The sequence below is a fragment of the Poeciliopsis prolifica genome, unplaced genomic scaffold, assembly GCF_027474105.1.
Source record: "Poeciliopsis prolifica strain line A6 unplaced genomic scaffold, Auburn_PproV2 SCAFFOLD026, whole genome shotgun sequence".
Lineage (NCBI taxonomy): Eukaryota > Metazoa > Chordata > Actinopteri > Cyprinodontiformes > Poeciliidae > Poeciliopsis > Poeciliopsis prolifica.
In genome coordinates this window covers 4,867,397-4,883,619 of record NW_026562401.1, presented here as the reverse complement: position 1 = coordinate 4,883,619, position 16,223 = coordinate 4,867,397, and the positions used below count along the sequence as shown (strand labels likewise).

At 38.5% G+C, this 16,223-nt stretch overlaps 3 protein-coding genes across 5 annotated transcripts in view; 1 reads left to right on the top strand and 2 right to left on the bottom strand.

Annotated features, from left to right (window-relative positions):
• Positions 1-1,522: 1,522 nt before the first annotated feature.
• Positions 1,523-6,087, bottom strand: ube2s (ubiquitin-conjugating enzyme E2S). The gene is made up of 4 exons (XM_055047519.1): positions 5,914-6,087; positions 4,605-4,752; positions 3,305-3,495; positions 1,523-3,020 (listed from the first exon to the last, which is right to left on the bottom strand). The coding sequence occupies exons 1-4, from the start codon at positions 5,914-5,916 to the stop codon at positions 2,652-2,654; spliced, it is 711 nt and encodes a 236-aa protein (XP_054903494.1). The 5' UTR covers positions 5,917-6,087; the 3' UTR covers positions 1,523-2,651.
• A 2,423-nt stretch (positions 6,088-8,510) lies between these two features.
• On the top strand, positions 8,511-13,070 carry josd2 (Josephin domain containing 2). 2 transcript variants are annotated; one of them, XM_055047527.1, is made up of 5 exons: positions 8,511-8,785; positions 8,995-9,123; positions 10,274-10,399; positions 10,728-10,922; positions 11,096-13,070. In XM_055047527.1, the coding sequence occupies exons 2-5, from the start codon at positions 9,002-9,004 to the stop codon at positions 11,205-11,207; spliced, it is 555 nt and encodes a 184-aa protein (XP_054903502.1). In that variant the 5' UTR covers positions 8,511-8,785; positions 8,995-9,001; the 3' UTR covers positions 11,208-13,070. The 2 variants fall into 2 exon arrangements, with proteins under 2 accessions (XP_054903502.1, XP_054903501.1); XM_055047526.1 differs by having other exon boundaries at positions 8,511-8,908.
• A 58-nt stretch (positions 13,071-13,128) lies between these two features.
• ttyh1 (tweety family member 1) overlaps positions 13,129-16,223 on the bottom strand; it is a 29,131-nt gene continuing 26,036 nt past the window's right edge. For both annotated transcript variants that reach the window (XM_055047486.1, XM_055047487.1), the window contains exons 14-15: positions 14,821-14,899; positions 13,129-14,159 (exon numbers count right to left, since the gene is read on the bottom strand). In XM_055047486.1, the coding sequence (XP_054903461.1) occupies positions 14,076-14,159; positions 14,821-14,899 (163 nt within the window). In that variant the 3' untranslated portion in view covers positions 13,129-14,075. The remainder of the gene's footprint in view (positions 14,160-14,820; positions 14,900-16,223) is intronic.

Genomic DNA, 16,223 nt, shown 5'->3' with positions numbered 1-16,223 from the left:
GCTTCGCGCGTGCGCGTGCGCGCGCGACGGAGAGGAAGAAAAGAGACACAGAGAGGCACGGTTGCCACAGCAACTGTGTCATTATGTTGGTGGCAATTATGAAAGCGATGAAAACGGGTGAGGTGCGGGGAGAGGACTGGCGCAAAAGCTTCAACACTGGAGCGTGAACGAAACTGTCAATTAGACTCAGAGTTGCACACCGAGCGTTCAGATGGTTCCAAGTGTGGGACGGGAGAGCCTGGAAAACCAGTGAGGGGAAGACTGGTCGGAAATGGCGGTGGCTGAAACTGACTTCGCCATCATCAGATCCTGAGAAGTATGAATGAAATTATCTTTAAAAAATATAGGCTATATATTTAAGAGAGAGGGGGGAAAAAAGCATGTGCACTAATAATTTGCATCAGGCTTGCTGGATGAGTCATGACACTAAAACAAATGGATTACCCAGCCTACAGTATCACTCTTGATTGGAATAATTCCTGAAATAAAAGGTGTGGGCCCCCGGGTTTATGCATGGGGATCCAAAGGAGGTGGATAGCAGCTGGTGGAAGAGGTAAGCACTTTCACATAACGGAGCCCGGGGGGATGAACAGGGGGGTTATGTGGAGCCCCAGGTGCCTGAGAAGGGCCTGATAATTACCTGCATGGCAGGCTGCTATTTCTACACAGGTGGGTGGGCTGCTGCGTGTCTGAGGCAGAGGCCGGTGGAGCCCGCAATTATGGTCCAATGACGCTCTGCCGGGTGCACTTTCACTGGCTAGTTTGCAGGGGTGGATGCAATTAGTCTTTTCCTCATAATGACTATTCCATCAGAGCAGGAGACCACTCTAAACAAAAACAGAGCGCTAATTGATATTGCCAGACGGTGAAAATATCACTCTTACACACATTACTTAGAAGGAATGGACTCTATGTTATCACAAGATAAAAGTGGACACGTTACTGGTACCATGTCGAACCAGCTGAGCTTAATCCTCATGGCACACAGATACAGCTCATAATGTATTTAATTCCCCTTTAGGATCAATAAAGTATTTTTTAAAATGAAAACATAAAACAACCTCTATATTTTTGTCCCGCATTTCATAAAGCTACACTTTATTGTTATGTTGATTTACTGATCATGAAAACATTCAGTTTTGTTTTTAGAAATACTACAAAAAGGGTAAATATCGGAAACTCGAGTGTCACATCCCTATTAATATGCTATATCCGAGCATGTTCAAAGAAAATGGAGCGGAAGGAAAATATCCACCTGCAACAGAGAACCGGTCTCGAGAGGAATTTGTATATTTAGTTGTAAAGTCTGGAGTCAACACAAGAATCATAACGCATAGTCGAATCCAAAACATAGGCTACAAACGACACAGAAGACTCTTACCTGAGCCAGGAGGAAAAACATCTGGACTGTTGCTTAATGGCACAAAGTCATCTGCAACGTTTTGAAACCTTGGTGATACACTCAGTTGTTTTACATTGAAACAAAACTGAAAACAGCAAATAGAACTCGATTTAATCTTACTTGTCATATTTCAATGTTTTATTATTTCAAATAATTTAAAATGGACACAAAATATCCAGCCATCAGCTGATCCCATAACCGGAGTTTCACAGGCGTCTTTTCAGAGCATTTCCTCCGGAGCTGTGGACCTCACATGCATTTAGAACAGAACAAAATCTGCCTAAGAAACGCTGCCAGTGCTGTGATTGAGGAGGAAACTCGAGCCAACATGGATGCCTTCTGCAGTTTCCGGAAGGAAACCACAGAAGTTTCAGTAGTGGGAAAGAGTAGGTAGCAGATGTAGCTATACTTCACCGGATGTAAATCGATCAGATTTTTTTTTGTCATTTGTTTTGCACGTTTTTATAAAAGTTACCAGCTTACCCTGCTCCCTCACGGTGACTGCTCTACATCTTCACGCACAACCACAACACAGCCGAGTGCGGACATGTCAAATATTTGAAAATACTGGACAGTGAAAATATTCTTTTTCTTTCTTAAAAACAAAAGAAGAAAACGACAGATTTCCTATAATCCAGTGTTAATTCTTCCATACCTTTATCACATATAGACCATGATATGAAAAATACAGGTTATAAAAATTCAGCTCGGCGCACTAGCATTGTTTCTGTCCCGATAGTGGGCATGTGCACTTTTATTTATTTATTTTTTTTCAGCAAATTTTCCATAAAAATCCCTTGAGCTCAATTTGAAAACTTTGTCCTAGTTCAGACTCAATAACAAGGCAGGCTGTGCAGTACACAGTACCACCACAGCCGCAAGAAACACTTTAAAAATACCTGATAAAGTCCAAAACCATAGGAATTATGCGTCAATAGTAGACATTACATGTCATATTTCTGCAGTGTAGTTCCATCAGACTGGCTCAAAGGAAGAATACAGATAACCGGAATTATTCTGCTGAAAATCTGTATTCAGAAGCTTTTCAGTGTCTTCAGGTATGGAAGTAATTAACAAACCTGTAGAGCCAATAGGATAAAACAAACTGGAGGCAAAACAGAGGTACAATAGGGATAGTCCAGGAAGAGTCAGAAAAAAAGAAAACAACTAAAAATTCTGTCAACACATTTCAATATTTATATTTACACTCACGCTCGCATTCATACGTACAGAAATTTTTGCCGAGGTATTAAAGTCGCCTCAGAGCTCGCTTTTTATCTGCTTTCTTTTTCCCTGCTACATTATTGGTGTTACTACTACCGTTGCTATTGCTGCTGGTGGTGCTGGCTCCATTGGCTCCATTACCCAGAGCTGCTGGTACTGCTGCCACGCTGGGCCCCGCTCTCTTCATGGGGTCACCTGCGTGCTTCTTTGGCTGTGGGCCATCGTTAGGGTCCTGAGGAGCCCCGGAGGTCCCGCCCGGCCCGCCCATAGCGTGGATTTCTGTGAGGAGACGGGCGCGGGACTCGTACTCGGCATAATCCTCTAAAAGCAGGCGGCCAGCCTCCTCGTTTAGCGCCGACTCGGGGTTTGGATGGATGAGAAGACACTTGATGGTCTTATTTTGAAAAAAGCAAAGCAAAAGATTTAGAATTATGTCGTAGATGTGTTTCCATTACAAATGGGCGCAAGGTCTTTATCTATTTTCTAATGTTGAAAAAGCAACATTCACCATAGCTGTGTTTCCATTAAATAAGAAATTAAAGTAAGTCGCACGATGATGACAGCGAAGGATGTAAATTCAACCTTGTTTTTTTTTTTTTCTTTTGTTGTCATGTCACTGTAAATTCATTTCAGGTTCTTAAAATAATAAATAAATAAAAATAAATAAATGAACCTTACAAGTAAGATGTGTCGGAGACCGAGCTCTGCCTTCCAGTCCCTCTTCAGCACATTGACACAGATCTCCCCCTTGTGACCCACGTTTGGGTGAAAAATCTTGGTCAGGAAATACCCCTTGGGCGGAACAGCAGGGAAGTCCTTCCCGAGGACCAGTCGCATTCGGAAAATGCCGCCGGCAAATGGTGTTCCCTCTGTCAGAGTATAAAGAATTTATCACATGAGCATGTATCTCATTACTGTGTCAAACCCAGTCTATACAAATGTTTTACCATCCCAAAAAAAAAAAAAGGCTCACAAAGCTGCTGCTGAGTCAGCTGAGGGGAAAAAAAATATCAACCACAAATAATGAATGCCTATAATCTTATCGGTTCTGATATCACGTTCTGGATCACAGACTTACAAATAGAGTGAGGCAGTATGCTGCATGAAGGAGTAAAATATCTGATCTGCCTCTTCTTGGTTCAAAGCAGCAGGGGAAAGGAAAATAAACGCACAGACAACATGGCGGCCACTGACTGTTGTTCATCTATTTAATCTGACTCACACAACACCAATTAAGTACTTAGATGATAAAAATAGGAGCAGAGTAATGGCAGTATTATTATTTTTCTGTGTGTGCGTTGCTCAGACTAACGTCATCGCAACGCTTTCTTTCACAGAATGTTTGCAAAGGGGAAAAAGTAAATAAATAAATCAGTGCAGTGCTAGTTTTTTGCTCCCAAGGTACTTTACCCATAAATAATACTATATCTGATATTTCCCTGTTCTGCAATAACTGATTGAACAAGATCTTAAAAGTTTCATAACCAAATTTGTTCGCCACAAAATTTCGAAGGCTTTGCTGAACAGCTGAAATACTAATGAAATTAAATCAGTCATAGCTAGACTGTATTTACATAATTTTGAATCAAATATATTGAATTTTTCTTGGCACATATTTTGATGAAGTTGAATGAGTATGAATACTTTTCTAAAGCACTCTCATTTTTGTGCTTTATGTTTTTGCTTCACTATGGTTACGGAGGGATGTTTTCTCTTGTCTTGTAATGTACATGGTTAAAACAATAATAAATTCCCCATTGAAACTATAAGATTAAGACATTACACAATTATAATAAAACATTCTAATGTTATTTTTTGTCTACTTTGTAGCTAATTGCATGTTTCTATGAGCCATGATCAAACTGATGTGTTACACACAATCTGAATAAGAATATGGCTACCTTAAGAATTTCAAAAAATTAAACAAATAAATGCAAACAGAAAATTTTCTATTAAGAGGTTACACTGCAAACATTACCTGGTCCTTCAATAGATGTGTGAAGTTCAGTTATGTCTTCTTCACTGGGATAGATCTTGATGCCCTCTGGGGGGTCTGCAGCCAAAGCAGAAACTTCTTTGTAGACCAGCCGCAGAACGTGGGGGGGCAAATTCTCTACATTAGAGTTCTGAAGAGAAAGATCATTAAACCTTTAGCAAACGAGAAGTTGTGTAATAAGGCAAGTCCATTAAAAAATAAGTAAATACATTTTTAAAATCCCTAAAGAACTTAGAACCTTGCTGGGCAAGGTTCTAAGGTTCTAAGGCAACGTCATATTGTTTAGATTAAAAATTATTAGTACTATTATTTAATTTTTTTTTTTTTTTTTTTTTTGCTGTTGTTCTACTTGGGAGTAAGAACAACCCTCGGGAATGTGCTGCAGATTCATAAAGGTTCAAGTTCAAAATCAAACAGAAAATTAAGGAAATATAAAATCATTACAACATATGCCTCTGACCTTAATCTATTTTTATTAAAATGAAATACAAAATATTGAAAGTGTATCAAGCATAAACCAATATTATTACTTCTGTCTCCGATATGATGGATCTAACATTTTGTTCCTTAGTTTGTAAATTTTGAGTACATACACTTAATGCTAAAAAAAAAAACATTTTTATCAAAACCACTGATCTTAACACAGAAATTGTTCTAAAAAACACTGACTTTACTGCAGTCTTTCCTAATTAAAAAGTATTTCCATTGACAGTTCAAAGCCCGTCTTTTGCATGTGATAGTTTAATTCAATATGGCATGAAACAAACCATCAGCATCATTTCATTACACTCCTTTTCCTTAAGTACTCTTTAGTTAATTTAGTTTGACTACAGAATCTGTTTTACACTTCAATGCATTTTCACTGATCTTGAGCTGGATATAGTTTGGAATCTCTTGTGCAATCGGTCAACACAAAGTTTTTTCAAAAGATTAAAATAGCTTTATCCGTCTACTAGGCTCTTACCTTCTATAAAAAACACATAATTCCGCATTAAATGCAAGTTGTCTGGAAAGTATTTTGATGGAGCATCTCATAGAGAAAGGTAATTATAGGAAACGGTTAGCATTGCGAACCCTAGCTTAGGACAGTTAGGATCAGGTCTAAATAGCTGGAAAATTACCAGTTTCTTTGTAAATTCCCTTATTGAGTTTACTAAATGAAAAAGATATTATATTATTAAAGCACATATTACAACAAAAGAAATAAAACACTCAGGAGAGCCTTCGACGAGTAAATGTCGGCTCAAGCTAGCAGCTAGCTGTTAGCAATATATTCGGTAATCAAGCTTACCATCTTCGAGAAGGACGACGAATGTATGGCTTGTGTCAGATATAAGGAAATGTTTTTATTATTTTTTAAATATATAATAAATGTCTCTGATGAAAACTTAAGCCTGCCTCGGACGTTATTGTTTTTCTTTTCTTCTTCTATACGTTGATACAGGAACAGAAATACGTTCTACGGTTTAACCTACTGCCGCTGACCAATGATAAGGTTGGTTACGTGATACGTCAGAAAGGTTTAGCCAATCATTGTGCAGAATTATCGTTTCATCACAGAGGACAGTCCTATCAGCTTCAGAAAATTAAAATTATGACTTATACTCTCCAGTCATTGGTTCTTTTGAAAAAAACTTACAAACCCCGATCAATACAGGGTCAGCATCATTTAAACACCAGCATAAGTTAGCGGCGCCCAAAAATCTCAAGTGTGGAGTCTACATACCGTTTCAATCAGGCCAATGACCTTAAAACCAATGATCAGTATTCTAATTATTTACTTAAAACAGGCAAAATATTTGCTTTTGTTAAATATGTGGCATTCTAAAGTGGTAAAACTAACAGTAATTACTTGTATTAGTCCTTCCACATGGTGCTCCTGTTATTATGCAGTTGATAACGCACTAAATCTTAATTGATTATGTTGTATAACTGTATGAGATTTAATGTGTGGCAAATGTTAATAGTATATGTGATTCTCCAAATTTACTGGGGCCCATGTTTCTTTATAGTTCAAATTATTCCTTTGAACTATAAAGAAATTATCATAATAGGCAAGAATCAAATCACTGACCAAAAGCCCCAAAAGAGATTTAAAGAGGAGCAACAAATGCAAATGAAGTGGATTGGCAGTGCCTACCAACAACTGATGGTGTCATCAAGGACATGTTACTGTGAATATTGTCTCTGCTGCATGGAAATGACCTGTCTTACGTCAGCTGTCTTCAGTCATAGGTCTCTTCAGATTTCTTGCAAGACTGATTGTTACTGGAGATCCTTCCTGCCCACAATGCAAAATGACTCTGAAGATGTTTGAATTAAATGAGTTGCAACAACATTTTAATTTTGGGATAACTAAAGTATTTTTGAACTGAAGAATTGGAGAAGTCAGAACTTAAAACTGAAAATTATTTCACTCCTCGCCTAACTTGTTTGAAAATCAATAAGATTAGTTTTAAATGCCCAAACTAACTACTATGACAAATACAAACTACTCATAAAAAATTTCTGAGAAATAGATGTGGGCTATTCAAACATGTGAAGCATGAAGTTAAATTAGATCTAACTATCTTGTTTTAGGTCAGCTGTAATTACTGAAATTGTTTATATTTGCAAATTTCTCTAAGAAAGAATATATCACATATTTTATTAATGTCTTCAGAATCAGAAGTTATGTAAAATTATTTCTCATTTTGAATATATTGATAAAAGCTCAAAAAGTGTTAAAAATAGATCAAAACAAGATTAGCAATAACAATAATGTACTGAGTAATATTGTAATTTAAAATACTGTGTAGTTGTTATAATAGAAATATTGTATTCATAATCCAAGAGATGTGCCACTGAAAAGGATGAATTTTTAAAAATTACATAATGTGAAAATAAGAATAAGAAGGAATAAGAGAGTTAAGTCATAGAGCTACAGTAAATGAGGCAGAAATGGTTCTGGTTTGGCTTTTGTAATCTTACTTCCCTCTCAGTCTGGGTGTCTTTGCACTCATTAAAAGGAGCAGAGGTCCATTTCCACACCTGTACCAAAAGGTCCAGTGTTTCATAATCTCATCCAACAGCCCTGCAGTGATCCTTTCTGCCAAGAAAACTAGTCTTACATTTATATATAAATAAATTCATAGCCTTATTCTAAAATATTTTCAATAAATTCTTTTCATCAAAATTCTATGGATAATACCTCATAACACAAAGAAAAAAAAAACAAGGCTATTTTTAAAAAGTTATTAAAATATTAACTAACACCACAAGGAATTGTCTGTATTCTTGTGTGAAAGGACAACTCTGTCTCAGATGTCTACAGACAACGGCTGGGACTTTGTAGCTTGGCTTGTTCTGATATCCACTGCTGCGTGTCAGACTTCATATAAGACTGTTCCCTTCCAAATCATATCCAATCAGATGAAATTAACACGTTTGGACTCTAGTGAAGTTTTAAATTACAATTTACAATTACAGAATAGATAGTATCGGATAAGACAGGACAGAATAGAGAATAGCCTACATAACATATTATCTTTGTGTCCTTATGTGCTGCTGATACACATAAATTTGTTCTGATCTATCTATCTATCTATCTATCTATCTATCTATCTATCTATCTATCTATCTATCTATCTATCTATCTATCTATCTATCTATCTATCTATCTATCTATCTATATCTATCTATCTATCTATCTATCTATCTATCTATCTATCTATCTATCTATCTATCTATCTATCTATCTATCTATCTATCTATCTATCTATCTATCTATCTATCTATCTATCTATCTATCTATCTATCTATCTATCTATCTATCTATCTATCTATCTATCTATCTAGTTGTTTTCCAAGTTGTCGCGATCTTTCACTTCACAAGGCTCACCACTAGAGGTCACTACAGCACAGTGTACTCTTGCACTCTTTGGAGTGCAATCTCTGGAAGTCATATGAGGTTTAAGACCTAAGTTAGCTCCGTCGACTATTTTTAGTTTTTTAAATTTATTCCAGTGGGTTAAATCGATTACTTGACGCTGTGGGAGTTTATTTTACCGTTGAATTCGGGGTGTGTGACAACCTCTCAACAACAGCAGCAGCATCACAACAACAAGAGCCCTACTTCCGGTTTCAGACTCCAGCATCATATGAGGGATTTGCTTTATCAGCAGGTCAGTGGTTTCATTTGGCTTTTGTTGAATAATAATAGTCCACTCTGCTGCTGTTTTCCTGCCTGCCTGCAGCCGAAAACAGAGAACAATCAGCGGGCTGTCACAAGTCGGCTCCGCGAAAGGGTAAGCAGATGCTAACTAGCATGAGAAGAGCTGTAACGTGTGACGCTTCTCGAAAACGTAACTTTTTTCTCTCTGTGTATTTGAAGTTTTAGTATGAGCGACGGAGAGGTGTTTCACGAGAAGCAGCGCTTGGAGCTGTGCGCCATACATGCGCTGAACAACGTGCTCCAGGAGCGGGTGTTTACCAAGGAGACAGCCGATGACATCTGTAAACGGTAACCCAATCACTTCACCCTGGCACGCGGGCACTTCATCACGACGCTCAAACAGCAGCGCTGACGTTTTGTGACAACAAATGGCAGTTTTTTTTTCAACAGAAAGTCAAAGTTGCAAGACATAAACAGTAGAAAACAGCAAGCAAAATTCAGTTCATATTGAACAGTACCGCTGTAACTCTTATTCAGTTATCTTAAGAGTCAGAGTAGAGACAGTGGTGCTGTGGGCTGGAAACATTTATGGTAGCAGTCAGTGTTACTGTAAATTTGATGAAGCCTCTGACTGAAGACTGTTGCTCTATGACATGTCATGACATGCTGACAGCTCAATTTCCAGGCATCGGAGATGATATGTCACAACAATGTCTCTTGCCATCTGCTGTTGGCAAGCACTTTTATATCATCTTTTTGCTTTTGCCGCTCCACTTTAAATGTCTGTAAACGTCTAGAAAGTTGGACAGAGTGATGCCGAAGTTGAGGATATCACCAATGGACAAGATTGTATAATCTTCTTTCTTCTCTTTGGTTCTGCTCTTCATAAATGAAGCCTCCTTTTATGAGTTGCAATAACAGGAGTGCCTCTGCATAATAATCTAAACAGTAGTCTAATATTGGTCTAAATAGTGAGTACTCTATAGTTTCTAAAAAAAAAAAAAAGCTAAAGATTGACTAATAAACTAGAGTCTCTGGAAAAAGGTTTTAGCTCCTTTTTCTGGGTTCAAAACTCTAGTTCTGCTGACACAAACATAATCCACATTCTGGTGCTAAAGGCTCAAACGCTGGACAGCAAACCGAGAGTAAATTAGGTGACAGACCGCCCTTAGATTGGTGAAAATACCAGCCTGTCTCTCCACTAAGTGCACAACCATGGTGTTTGCTGAAATGAATTTGCTACGTTTTAGACAAAGTCACTGTTATGAAAATGTAAGAGGAACCTTCAGGGAAAACAGTGATGCTGCTTTGCACAAATAAATCCATTGTGGCTGGAGAGACCACTGCTCACATTGTTGGTCTTCAGCCCGAAGGAGCATGATGCAGAATGAGTCATGATCCTGGTGGGTTTTCAACAAACAACTAACACTTATTTAAAGAAGAATCGGAGATGGATTAAAAACTTGTTTATATTCATCATTAATTCCTCTCTTCACAGGTTAGCTCCACAGTGTGTGGTAAACCCCCATCGGTCAGTATTAGGCACAGGAAACTATGACGTTAACGTGATCATGGCAGCACTACAGAGCAGAGACCTGGCCGCCGTGTGGTGGGACAAACGCAGGTGAGAGGTTAAAGTTGTCATGAAATGGTTTTTTTGCATAAGCAACCCATCACTATGTTATAATATTGGATAGCAGCCGTTTTGATTCCCTGTTTTAATTATGACATATAACTCACAAAAACTTCTGTGTGTTTTATTAAATAATGCAAAGTGGTACAGAAAAGGACAAATGATTTTGCACATCTAATGATAGAAAAACCTTGACATGAACCATTTTGGTTTGTTTTTTTCTAAATAGCTTTGAACGTCTGACTTGCCGTAGTTCTCAATTGGATTTAGTTCTGGTCTTTGACTCTTCTATTTATCGCTACCTTTTGTAAACCTGCAGGTCGGTTCAGAGTCTCTGCATGTCAAAGGTCCAGGGTTTTATTCTCAACGTTCCCTCTCGAGTGTCTCTGGGCATCGTGTCTCTCCCGCTCCGGCGGCGGCACTGGCTGGCGGTCCGGCAAGTTAACGGACAGTACTACAATCTGGACTCCAAACTGAAGGGTCCCGCCTGCATCGGGGAAGAAGCACAGCTACGGTAGGAATGTGGCTCGCCCTGGACTAGGTCAAATCTTTGCCCTGCTAGATCTCCGTCTCAGTGATTCAGTCACTCCCATGCGAGCCATCGCAAGGCTCTTACTTCACTTTTTTTGTTTTGCTTCTACGCTCTGCATTCTTCTTCTAATACTTTCCTTTCTTGCTGTTTTGCAGAGCATTTCTCAGCGAGCAGCTGTCCCAGGAAGTGGCAGAGATGCTCCTGGTGGTCAGGCGGGACGTGGAGGAGGACGGGTCATGGCTAAACCCCGACAGCCCAAACAATTGAACCATTTTGTATCAAAAACAAAACTCCTCGGGGAAAATTACAACTTTTGTTGTTTTTTAACACTTCATTAAAGAAAAGTATTCAGGGAATGCACTAAAATTCATTTCATAGACACACAAAGGAAAATCCAAAGAGAAGCAGAGAGTGAAGTTTACTCTTGAAATGAAGAAGTTTCTGATTGTAACGGCTGTTGAAGCGTTCCCTCTGGTATGACCGCGTCTTAAAACAAGGAGGAAGCTGAAGTGGGGCTTTGTTTGAGACAAATATGCTTATGAGAACTGACTGAACTGTTTGCAGTTTTACTTGCAGGATTTGTTAATGATTAAGCAGCCGTGTTAATGGTACCTTAATTACTGAAATACGAAGGTAATCATGTTCTGAGGTGATTTTCTTTGTCGTTGTCTCAGATTTGGGTGATTTTCGGACATATCAGGACGTACCGATGAAGCAGCTGCGATGTCTTTTTGCTCTTTGTTGTTTCTTTTCTATGCACTGCGGAGTGGGATTTGTGAGGTGGAAATGCGTTTGGTTGTGCTTATAAAGGCACACATGTGCCAGGATGGCTGAACTGTGAAGCAGGATCTGCAGCTATGAATCAGAAAACTTTGTGACTGCCTGCTGCGTGTTTATATTGTCACAATGGCGGATCCTGTCTGCTCTGTTAACCCGATTGACTTTGGTTGGGATTAAATCAATACACATAAACACATCTGCTATTCAATTTCAGTGGAAAAAGAAAACCGTTTCTTCTAAATGAAAGTGTTTTCTTTTGCTCTGCTGCCTCTTGTTTTCCCAGACAAGAATCTGAAACATCTAGATCTCTATGTGGGAGAACAGCTGATTGGATTATTAAATTAGTTTTTGTTGACATTTAAGATGTGGGAAAGAAAATGATTACATTTTAGAAGACTTTCTTGTAGTTTCCGGTCTTTGCACTGAAACATCTACCAGTTTTCTGAGACTCTGGTATTCCTCCAGTTCCCAGATTGTGGCAGTATTGGTTCCTTTTCGGTTGTTTTTGTGTTATAATATTGAGACTGCACAAACTACTTGGTTTTTAAGTCTTGTGATTTTCTGCAAATCTTTTTTGAAACTCAACAAAATAACAACAACAACAACAAAGAAACAAACTGCAGGCACTACTAATTACAAAGAAATATTTATCCAAATATTAGTGAGGCTGTATGTTTATTTTGGAACCCTGAGATATAATTTTGGCCCTTTGGTGCATTATTGCGTGCTCTTAATTTTTCTTCTGAAAACGTTTTGGTTTTTAATAATTTTTTTTTTCCCCTGGAAAATGTCAAATGCCAAAAAAAGGAAACCTAAAATAATAAAGTACTTGCAGATGATAGATCTAACCAGTAGAAAATACCACACTGAGTGTTCAGTAAGCTCGTCAGGGGATGATAGTTCTTCTAAAAAGCTCCCGCAATAGATCATGTCTCACTTAGGAAAAGCAGCGTCGCACAGCTTTGCAGGATGGAAGTTATCGAGCCAGAACAAATTAAAATTCTTGAGTGTTTTGCTTCATAGTTCCCATGAGAATCATCGTCAAAATGTGCATCTGATGTCTTTATTTTTCTAATAAGACGTGACGATGCAGGCGAGCCTTACCTGCAATGGAGTTTGTGTTTATTTTGATGAATCATCAAATAAATTCAGGTCATTTTCAGCTATCTGTAACACATGCAAAAACAAAACTGTTCTGTGACTGGATGCTGTATTTCTGTTTGTTGAACTATGCATACTCAAATAAGTAGGAGCGCCGTCTCTGATGGACACTAGTGACTAATCCTGAACCTCTTGAGTTCCTGTTGTTGATGCTTATTTATAATAATAAACGTGGACCTCTTGTTTTGATTTATTGCGTCGCACGCTCTGTTTTGTTATCCACTCATAAGAAGAAAGCAAAGGCTGGTTACCGGTTATTGAAGTTGTTTTTATTTATATTAGACTCTGGAGTGTAAAAGGATGCCATTCAAAAGGAGCATTGGTAACCATACAAACTCAATTAACAGGGTCAGTTGGCAGGGAAGGGGGATTCGATGAAATCTCAAATCGTACCATATATACACAAAACATCTTGGAGAGATCCCAGAAACCCGCTGCTATACATAGTTATTATTGCTTGTTACGGTAGAGCTACTGCAGCACCAGTAGCAAGGGTCATATTGCTATGTACCTGCTGTCATTTGCGTGGGATTTGTAGTTCTCCACTAAACAAGGTGGAGTTTTTCTCCTTTTTTTTGTTTTTCCTTTTAGACAAAGGCTCATGAATACTGAGATACGGTTGACAGTGAAATATACAGAGTAGCATCATTAAGTAGTACAAGGAAAAGACAGAATTGCCACCTATAAAAAGTAATAATAATAATAAAAAAACGTATACCAAGTGAAGGAACTGCATGACCATTCGCAGAAAAAAATGAGTTGTTTTGCTACGAGCCAGTGGTTTTTTTTTTCCTGTTTTTTTCTACACAATATTCATATAAAAACATGAAAATAAACAGGTGGTACAGATACATGTAAGAATATAAAACTACAACGCCTGTAGCATCGATACTGTTCAGACTGGCCTGTCACTGTTCACAGTTTACACAGATTTCCAACAAACAAAGGGGGAAGAAGTTAGACCGTGAGGCGTCGATTCGTAGCTTCGCACCAACAACCAGCAGCGTCGCAGCTGGTTACATCAGCAATCCCTTCCTTATTAAGTGCTTTTAATAGTATTTTTCAGTGGTACTGATTCACATCTAGCATTCATTTGATTTAGATTAGTTTCTTTTTCATTTCATTAAAGTGTCCATTCATATGAAAACTAAACATTATTTTTTCTATACATTTTCTAGCAAAAAAAAAAAAGAATTAATGTGAATACAGGTTCCTCGAATGGGAGGGGTTGGGGTGTGATTGATTTCCCCCGTAACCAGTCAGCATGCTGGGAGAGTACTGCGCTTCCACAAAACAGGAGGTCCAGATGGTCCAGATACGTCACAGAGAGGAGACAAAGAAGAAAAGTCGTTCATTACTCAGGCATGTGAAGATAAACACAACAAAAGTTTCAAGTTTGGTAACAATCAGTACATCCGTTACGTTAAACATCTTTAAAACATTGTAAAGGATCACTAAAATGCTCCTTTTTTTTAAATCAATTTTAAGGAGTTACTGATTTTAACAAGCTCATATTTCTTGCTGAAAAGTTACATGTAAGTTAATTTTCTCGTTTTTCAGGCGTGCTAACATATTTGCATTAGAAACTAGAAAACAAGACAGTAGGATTTTGTGTTTTTGCAGTGGAGTACACCTAGAACGCAGCATTAGACCTGCTTTAGCACTGATTCTGGACACCACTGTCGTGGAGTGAGGCTAAAGCTTAAGCTAAAATTACAAGTTATAGTTTTGTCAGTTTAAAAATTATTGTAAAATAATGTTTTACAGTGTGATGGCATATTCGGTTCAAATATAAACAATGAATAATTATATAATTCTTAAAGGGAAATTGGTATCAGGAGGTCAAAGTCACAAAAATTCTCTGTCTCTGGTGTGAGCGCGGAGCGCAATGGAAAAATGAAACACATCATGATGGCGTCATGGGCACAGAGGAACTCACAGAGGGGGGTGGGGACTGCCTGTCAGTCAGGGGTAGGCTCTCATAGCCAGGGTTGCCATTGGAGGAAACGTTTGGAGTCCTGTATGGAGACAGAAAGAGACAAGGACAGAAGAGGGAGGGAGAGAAGGAGCGGGAAGAGAAGGGGAAGCAGGGGTGAGACACGATCAGAATGACACGGGGGATGAGGGGGCCGCAGGGTGACGGGACCCAAAGACAGGTAAAAAGAAAGAAGAAGAGAGAGATTAGAAATAAAGTGCAGAAAAGCACAGCACTTAACTATAAGCACCACTGGCCCTCAAGGGAAGCGCTAGTCCACTCCTGATGCAAACAGCATTTAAACTGCATTTAAGACTAATTCATCAACAATATATCAGCTTTAATGTTTTTGCTCTAATGAACTTTGACTTGCACACTGCAAAAACTCAAAACCTTACTAAGTACTTCTGGTCTAGTTTCTAGTGCAAATATCTTAATACACAAAAACTAGCTGAAGTAACTTTTCAGCAAAAAATAGGAGCTTGTTTTGAATAAATAATTCCTTAATAATGATTTTAAAAAATAGATGTACTTACTAGTTATAAGTGAAATAATCTGGTAAATGAACAGGAAATTTTTCCCGTGTTACAGGTTGTAATGTCTTGTTCCACTGACAGATTTTTTTCAATTCTAAAATGAGACTATCTTGTTAAAAGTGAAATAGTCTGCTGGGGAAATTAATACTTTTTCATCAATATTAAGGAATTATTTACTTGAAATAAGCTCCTGTATTGTGCTTTAAAGTTACTTTTGTTTTATTTCAAGAGTACAAAGATATTTGCATTATAAACTAGACCATAAATACTTGGTAAGACTTTGTGATTTTGCAGAGATCTGAGCAAATTTAACATGAATGGACTATGCTATAGTGCTTGCTCTCTTCCTAAGATACATCAGTATATTTGTATCTGTGTGATAATATTATCAATGAGACTAATCAGAGTAATTTATAGCAAGACAGCACCAAATAATTTAAGGGGAGGGGGAACGTAAAAGAAGGGGAACCAAACGGGGATCAGAAGGACCTTGGAGAGAGAGAAGCAGCAGGACAGTTCGCAGGGAGATAATAACCTGAGTGATCCGGACACCACAGTGAGGAGACGGATGACAGCGATGATGCAGGAGTGGGGAGTAGGGGGCCGAGGGGTTTACCTATTGACAACCTGAGCCTCACATCGCCGGAGATTTTTACGAGCGCAGCCTCGTCAGAGACGCCCTCCGCCTCCGGCACAGCAGTGCACCTGAACTGCTGTCCAGGAGACAGGAGGCCGTTCGCAACCAGATCTGTGAAATGTCCCGAGCGGCACTACGTCGTCTGTCCTGAAAACACCTGACAGACGGATAGACAGACACACAGACAGACAGAC